This window comes from Psammomys obesus, unplaced genomic scaffold, assembly GCF_907164565.1.
Source record: "Psammomys obesus unplaced genomic scaffold, mPsaObe1.curated_primary_1811, whole genome shotgun sequence".
Lineage (NCBI taxonomy): Eukaryota > Metazoa > Chordata > Mammalia > Rodentia > Muridae > Psammomys > Psammomys obesus.
The window spans coordinates 2,583,208-2,591,468 of NW_026592509.1; the positions used below are offsets into that span (position 1 = coordinate 2,583,208).

The 8,261-nt window shown below is 48.3% G+C and overlaps 1 protein-coding gene across 1 annotated transcript; it reads right to left on the reverse strand.

The window, feature by feature from the left end:
- Window positions 1–2,722: 2,722 nt before the first annotated feature.
- Window positions 2,723–7,298, reverse strand: Klk14 (kallikrein related peptidase 14). Its single transcript, XM_055613534.1, has 5 exons — window positions 7,259–7,298; window positions 5,712–5,880; window positions 3,559–3,812; window positions 3,302–3,438; window positions 2,723–2,875 (listed from the first exon to the last, which is right to left on the reverse strand). Exons 1-5 carry the CDS (start codon window positions 7,296–7,298, stop codon window positions 2,723–2,725), a joined length of 753 nt encoding a protein of 250 aa, XP_055469509.1.
- Between the last annotated feature and the right edge of the window lie 963 nt (window positions 7,299–8,261).

The following is an 8,261-nucleotide window of genomic DNA, read 5'->3' on the forward strand; positions in this document are numbered from 1 at the left end:
GCTGAGCTTGACACTGCTGGACTTTGGTTCTGCTTTCATTTGATTGTGACTGTGTCCTGGTTCTTCCCTTGTGGCTGAAGAAAGTATTTAACCTTTTTTTCTTTTTTTAAAAACAGAAGCCCACAGTTAAGAGGCTTTGATGCATTAGAGAGAAACTGAGTGCTTTAAAAAAGACTGAACTTTTAAAGTGTTCGAAAATTTAAAGAGTGGAGCTTTTTATAAGTTGGAATGTTTTATAGTGCTTTAGTGATATTAATATGAGATCTTGAAGACAAACAAGAAAGGAAGCTTTAGTGAGGTATCAAGCTGGAGAGAGGACTCAGTGATTAAGAGCTCATGTTGTTCTTACAAAAAACCAAGTTCAGTTTTCAGCAATCCACAGGGAAACTTATGGTCACTTGTAACTCCAGCTCTGGGAACTCAGCACCTATCGTCTCTTTGGTGTTTGTAGGAACCTGCATGATTTCATGCATCCTGACCCCCCCCCCAACACATACATATAATTAAAAATAAAATAAATCAGTTAGATGTGGTGACACACCCTTTTTAATCCCAGCACTCAGGAGGCAGAAGCAGACGGGTCTCTGTGAGTTCAAGGACAGCCTGGTCTTCATAGCCAGTTCTAGCCACCCAGGGATATATAGTAGATCCTGTCTAAAATAAAATAAATATTTTAAAATTACATATACATTCTCCCCAAGAAGGAGTGTTGCAGGCAACTCGTGAAACTCTAAAAGTAAATAAATGTCACATGTCTGGGAAAGTAAAAATTCCTGAGATTCACAAGGCCCCTCTCCAAAGTTCTAAAAACAGCCACAGCGGCTGGAGGGGGAGTTTTCTTGCCTGTCCAGCTGCCAGCAAGCTGTGTGGAGAACTCCAGAGCTGCAGCAGTTGTGAGGCCCAGCTGTGCTGGAGGGGCTTGCCACGAGGCTACTGCCTTGGGGTTGTTCCTGCTCATAAAGGAACCTCCACAAACTCACTGGGTTGTCAAGCTGGACATTGGTGTAACTGTGACTGGACTGTCATTGGTTTCCTCTCCCTCCCTCTTCTTCCTTCCCTCTTCTCTCTCTCTCCCTCCCTACCTCCTCCCTTTCTTACCTCTTGACCCATTAAGCTGTGAGAAGGCAGCACTTCTCCCTCTGTGCCATCCTCGCGATGGTCCACATCCCCTAAACTGTGAGCCAAAGTAAACTAATCGAGCGGCTCACACCATCTGCTCTGTTACAGCAAACAGAAAGTCAACACATGGGACACAATAAACCTAAATGGCTGTAAACTATAGCTATTAGTTTAAAATGTAGGACTGCCACTGTATGGATTGATTAAAATTTATGTATTTTTATGTGTGCGTGTGTGTGTGTGTGTGTGTGTGTGTGTGTGTGTGTGTTTGCGTACCATGTGTGTGCAGCGTCAGACCCCCTGAACTGGAGTTACAGACATTGTGAGCCACCATGTGGGTCTTGGGAAATGAACTTTGGTCCTCTGCAAGAGCAGCCAGTGCTCTGAACTGCTGAGCCATCTCTTGAGCCCTTTGATTTTATTTTTAAAATTATTTCATCATATCTTTATGTCACTTGAATTTTAACAATGGTTGTGTTTATCAGCCAGCTCTTAAAATGCCTGAAGCTTCTCCAGTAGTTTTCATAAGCAGAAGTGGCCCAAGTGGAATGGCCTCTTTATTCACAGGGATTCCACCTGACTTTTATGATGTTTACTACTTCGTGTGAGGTGCCCACTGCCGGCGTGCAGCTTGCAGAAGCGGGGATTGGTCTTCTTCATCAGCCAGGTCGATGACTGCTGCACAGTAGGTGTCCAAAATAGACATAGTAGGTGTGCGAAAAGTGAAAGGAAGAAAATGAGCTTCGTAACACAGCAGTCATAGAAGTTAGGGATGGTTCGCACGAAGCCAGCAAAATCTGCTACTTCTGTATTGTACTCATGGTTCTGTGCCCAAGGGAGGAGGCCTGGGACTGGATCCCTGTGTCTGGGAGACGAGGGCTGGGGCTGGACACCTGGCATTCAAGGTCGTTTGTGTGCTGCCTCTGTTGGAATTAGAGTCAGGGATGAAATTTGGAGATGCACAGGCAGAATGAGAGACAGGCTTTGCTGGGACTTGAACTCAGCAGCCCTCTCCCCTTCCCCCGCTCTGACTGGCAGAAGGAAGACTCTGTGTGCTGTTTCCAGGGAAGAGGCAGCTCAGAGGTGGGAAGCCCACCACAGGTGGATGGGTTGCGATGGGCAGACTCCAGAGGCGAGCTCAGAGCCTGAGTCAGCCACTTTTCACAGCACGTGCCGTGGGAACAGACTAATGAAGAAAGCACGGAGGAAATTTGGGATGACTCCATTTTTTGTTTTTATTTATGTGGATTTTAGAGACAGTGAGTTTTGGAAGCAGACTTCTTTTGATGAAGATACTGGTCCAGAGTATTTGTATTCCAGCCTCTAGGCCCAGTGAGTCTCAGGCTGTGACAACAAGCAATGAGCAGAATTCCAGAGTCAGGACCCTGAGGAGGAAGGTAGAACCTGGAATTAGGGCAAGCATGTTAGGTCTGAGGGAAGAGCCTGGGGCCTGGGGGTCTGGGTCTGAGAGAGGAAGCTAGGGGCTAGAGTCTTAAGTATGATGGAGGAGGTCTGAGGAGGACTCTAGAGTCTTGGGGAGGACTCAGATGTCTGATGGTGGAGGCTGAGAAAGCACAGGGTCAGCTGGTAAGGCGATGGCTGATCAGTTGCTTTGCATCGTCCTCTGTATCCAGGTTCGGTAATTGCACAGGTTGGTGTAGACTCCCGGGTAGCCAGGCAAAGCACAACGCTCCATTCCCCAGGAAACGAGGCCCTGGAGCTGTCCCCCACACACCAGGGGTCCCCCAGAATCACCCTGTGGGGAGAAAGAATGGGAATAGAATCAGCCACAGGAGGTGAGCAGTTGAGACAACAGCCCTCCTCACCTCTTACTTCAGCCTCAGGCAGCGACAGCGCTACCCCAAGAACTGTCCCCAGCCCAGCCGCCCTCTGTGAAGCTGATGTGGCCTCTCTCTGTCTCTCTCTGTCTCAGCTGTATCTCCAGATGACTCTGTGTCTCTTCACAGCCCCTATCTCTGCCTAAGAAGTTTATCTTTATTAGATCGAATAGGAAACTAAAGCATAATAAAGTCCAAAGGGTCATGTGACAAGGCACGTCAGCTGGGTTATTCCTGTATCTCTGAGGTTTCCCAACCACATCCACTGACTCTTCCATTATTAAGACACTTGTGGTACCAAAGACCAAGCCCTAAATGGTCCCATGATTGAATCTGAACTTCACCTGACAGGAGTCTTTCCCGCCTTCAGGCACCCCAGCACAGACCATGCCGGAGGTGATGGTTCCAGGGTAGGCTCGATGGCATACTTGCTCCGACATGATGTTGACTTCTACACATTGCAGAGCTGTGGGGTATCTGGCTGGAGGGGGGTGCATAGAAGGGTCACAACTAGAGAACTATGGACCCAGAGGTCCAAGGTCAGCATCCTCCCTCAGACCCAGAGGTCCAGCTTTCTATTTGGACGGTGAGGGCTCCTTACCAATGGGGCTGGCTGTGGTTCCCCAGCCTGACACTCGGCAGGGAGTCCCTGGACTGGCACAGGAGCTGGCCACAGGAATGGTCCTCACTGCGTGTCCCATACGCGCTCTCCTCTGCAGCTTCAGCAGCATCAAGTCATTGTTATGGGCTCCGGGTTGATACTGGGGATGTATCACCTGGCGAACCACACGCAGCACCTGCTGAGATGCTTCCCACCTCCTTAGGTTGTGCTTGCCCAGGAGTGCATGAAGAATCCTGTCCCATAAATCCCAAGAATAAATGCTGCTTAAGGTCTGACCACAGACCATCATCCAGCCCGCATTTTCTTCCATTGTGATGAGTTTCCCTCAAAGCCTAACCTGTGTCCCTCCAACTGTGGTCTCTTGTGTCTTTCCCTTCTCATGGCCTGGGATTCTCTCTTTACCCAACCTCATTTGATATCCCTGCCTCTTACAGAATATGCTCAAGGCCGCTTAAAGCTCTTGACTCAGTTCCTGAGTCCTTGCAGGTTCCTCAGTCATACATATGCTCTGATATATATATCCATACACTCTGATGTATATTATTCATATATATATACTGTTATGTATATTTATTTGTACTCATATATGCTCATTATAGGGAAAGCATCAGTCTCATATCTGTGTTCTAGACATTTTCTAGGCAAGGGCAAGGGTTCTAGATCCAGTTTGGCTTACGGCATAATTTCTAGATTCATAGGTGAGCTTCATGTTTTCAGGACAAACTGTGGGCTCCACTTGCAGCTCTATGGTACAGGTTGAGTTTGGATTCTAGATGTCAGTATAGGTTCTCAGTTTTAGAATCATCTTGGGTTCCACACTGAACAGTGGGTTATGATATCAGCAGATTGATTTCAGATACAAGGTCACGTCTAGATAAGGCTCCAGGTTCTAGACTAACTTTTGTTTATGAGCTGGGTTCTAGACAATGGTTTAAATTCTGGGCTCTGGTTGGGCTCAGGGTTCTAAATATTCACTTGGGCTCATGATTTAGATGAAAGCTGTTTCAAACTGAGCAACTGGTGACAACCTGGGCTCTTGATTCTGGACTCTGGTCTGTGTCCTCAACCTTAATCTAGAGATTCAGGCTCTAGACTAAGCTACAGGCTATGACCCATATATAAGGAACTAGAAGTTGGTTTTCATCCTGGGCTCTGTATTCTAGATTCTGTTCTGTTCTCCAGTCTCTAGGTTCTAAATTAAGTGTCCAGTTTTGGCAGTCATCTGGGTCATAGTCATGGTGAGTTGTATCCTAGACTTTCACTTCAATGCTGAAGTTTGAGCTCTAAATTCTGGTTTCCAATCAGGGAGGAGTTGGATTCTAAACCACAAATTATGGTCAGTGTTCTGAGATTCAAACTTTGGGATGGAGTCAGGGTTCTAGGACAGTCAAGGAGGAGTTAGTGACCAGACTTGCAGCTAAAACCTGGGCCTAAACCATTCTAGGTCCAGACTTTTCTTCTGTGTGTTGGGGGTGCGTGATACCATGGCACACATGTGGAAGCCAGGGTAAGTCTCGTCATTCAGCTCTGTGTCCTCCAGGACAGCTGGCCGGCAAGGCTGAGCAAGTTCTCCCGATCCCAGCTCCCCCCATCTCTCTATAGGAATGTTGTGATCACAGACATATACACTACTGTATCCCAGCTTTTAGGAGAGGTCTGAAGATTCCAACTCAGATTGACAGGCTTGCATAGAAAACACTTCACCCACCGAGCCCTTGGCCCTGACTATTTTTACAGTTGCATGTACTAGCTGCAAAATGAATCCCAGACTCATGCCTGGGTCATGTGCTCTGGGTTCTGGGTTCCTGGTATGTTCTGAGTTTCTGAATGTAGCCTGTGTACTAGTCTGAGGTGGGCTAATGCTGGCCCTGATGTGGTACTTGGTAACTAGATGAATATATGAGCTTGTGTCTTAGACTCCAAACCTGCTGACTGGCTTTCATCATCTAAGCATCGTTTTGGTGTGGTGGCAGGGCTTTCTACACTCTGAACTGTGCCTTTCAGCCTAGATTCTTTCCTAGACTCCAAATCAGGACAGAGCTTCCAGGCTGTTCTATACATGGATCTGGGTTAACAACTAAACTCTAGGATCTGTAAGTCATTGACAGAAGAACGTAAGAGACTATACTCACGGGCGGGCACAGTGAGCAGCAGTGATGACCCACTGGTCTGACAGCAGGACCCCTCCACATATGAAGCGACGCATGCTCCCTGCTTGCAGAGCCACCTGCCAGGGCTGGGAGTTCTGGACACATGTGTAGCCACCAATAATTTTATGATCTCCTTGGCTCTGGGCTATGGCTAGTGGGGAGACGGGGTGGGGTGGGGAAAAGAGATGGACGATTGACCTCTAATCCCCAACTCTGTACAGTACCCAGCATTGACAGAGACAGAGCCCCTTCCAGATGGCCCAGTACCTAAACCTCTTTCTGCTCCACCAAGTGTGTCACATTCAACATTCAAACAGCCTTTGACCCCATCCTCCCATGAGCACTTTATTTCCTTTAGGTTGAGACGAGGTCACACTATGTTCAAGGCTGGCCTTGAACTCTCAGCATTCTTTTTACTTCAGCCTTCCAAGTGCTGGCAATCCCAGCAGGCACCAGCATTCCTGGTTCCCCTCGATATTTTTGTTTTTCCATGAGATGTGTGTGTGTGTGTACATATTTACAAGTATATGGGCACATATATGCATGTAGTCATGAATGTGTGTGTATGTGGGGAGGCCTAAAGTTATGTTGGGAATTTTTCTTGATCACTTTAACACGTTATTCCCTGAAGCAGGGCCTCTCAGTCCAATCTACAGCCCACTGCTATGGGTGGCCTCACTAGCCAGCTTCTGTTGGGGATCCTCTGTCTTTGCCTTTAAAGTTGGAATTAAGGCATGCCTGTCACAAACAGCCGCCACCTGCGTAGGCTCCGGGGATCTGGATTCTAGTCCTCGCTGTTGAGTGGCTTTAACTGCTGAGCCAGCTCCCTGTATTCACCACATGCCACTCTAGTTCTTCCTCAACATATCCAAGGAGTTCCTGTGTCCTTCCAAACGTTCCTCATTCTGTCGCCAGGCTCGCTCTACCTTTTCACACTCCACTTTCCTCTTTCCTGACATGACTAAAGAGGCTCTTCAGATAGAACCCGCCTGAGATGTCAGAGTCTTCTGTTATTTCCTCTCTATCCTGTAGCTGTCTCTCTCCCCAGCCCAGTTTCCTGGTATTTCTAAATGCAGAATGTGGACACAAAATTCTAGTTAAGTGAGGTCCTCACCAACAATCCCCAAGTTACTCGCTGCTCTGTGTGTGCCCTCGAGCTTGTGAGGGCATAGAACCCAAAGATTAACCTCAGGAGTCATTTATCAGGCCCAGCCCATCTTTGTTTGTTTTGAGACAGTGTCTCTCAGAGGCCTGGAACTTGCTGACTAGGCTATGCGGGCTGGCCAGCAGACCAGGGTGCTGCCGTCTCTGCCTCCCCAGTGATAATTACAATACTCTACAGCACCCCCTCCCTTTTTTTTTAAAGAGTGAGCTCCAGGGGCATCAAACTCAGATCCTTGGGCTTACAAGGCTAAGCCATCTCCTAGCCCCTCTGGACTTTTTCTAACCAGGCTGTCTCCTAAAACATACACCCCAGAACCCATCCCTAGCTCATCTCAAAGTTTCCATGGGGACCAAATTGCTCTTACCTATAGCCAAGGCTTGAAGTATGGTCAGTAGAAGGAACATTCTGGAGCTGGAAGTCCAGGTCTAGCAAATGCAGAGAACAAGTGGAAGAGGAAAAAAAAAAAAAAAAAAAAACAGAAATCATCCTCAGGGTCAGAGAGTCCCACATACCCTGAGGCCCAGACCCTTGGTGGCATGGAGACAGAACAGAGATGTGGAGGTCAGAGTCTAGAGGATGGGGTCACAGGCTCCTTGGCTGTGAAGAAAAGATGCCTACCATCCTCCAGTCCCTCTGGTTCCTTGCAAGTGTAGGGGTGGTGTCTCTTCCAGGACACGCCAGCAAAGCCTTTTATCCCTGGTCTGGGCAGCTGGCTCTGCCCCCACCGCCCTTCTCCTATTTTTTTTTTATTGCCTAGTTTCCATTCCAAGATTCTCTGCTCCCTTCCCTCCCCTCTCTGACCAGAGTTACAGACACAGTTATTAATGGGGAGACTGCCTGATGAAAGAGGCCATAATCTGAAAAGAATGAGGGGGTGACCCTGAGCATGGCGGGTGGGAGAGGTGTCCAGCCTGCCAGAGAGCATGCAGTGGATGGGTAGAATCTGGGTAGGGGCCCCAAGGTGACACTGGGAGGGGCAGAGGGGAAAAGAAAGAGAGCAGAAGACGGGGGGAGAGAGGGAGAGAGGAAAGGAAGAGAAGCAGAGACCCAGAAAGAGAAGGACACAGGCCCAGAGACAGAGACAAGTGCCCAGAGTTGAGGGAGACTCAGAAATGGAGGAGCAGAGAGACCCAGAAAAAGCAGGAGTGATGGAAGGTGAGTTGAAGGGAGCCTGTACTGGGCTTTGGAGCTGGGGGGTCCCATTGCAATCTTCCCTTTTTGGTCCCTCCCCCAGCCTCTTAAAGTGCCTAATGATTATAATTTGTTCTTGGGCTTTGGCAGCCCCATTCATGGACCACGCAGTGACTCACAGCCTTCAGCCTCTCTCCTCACCCCACCTCATCTCTCTCCTCACCCCACCTCATCTC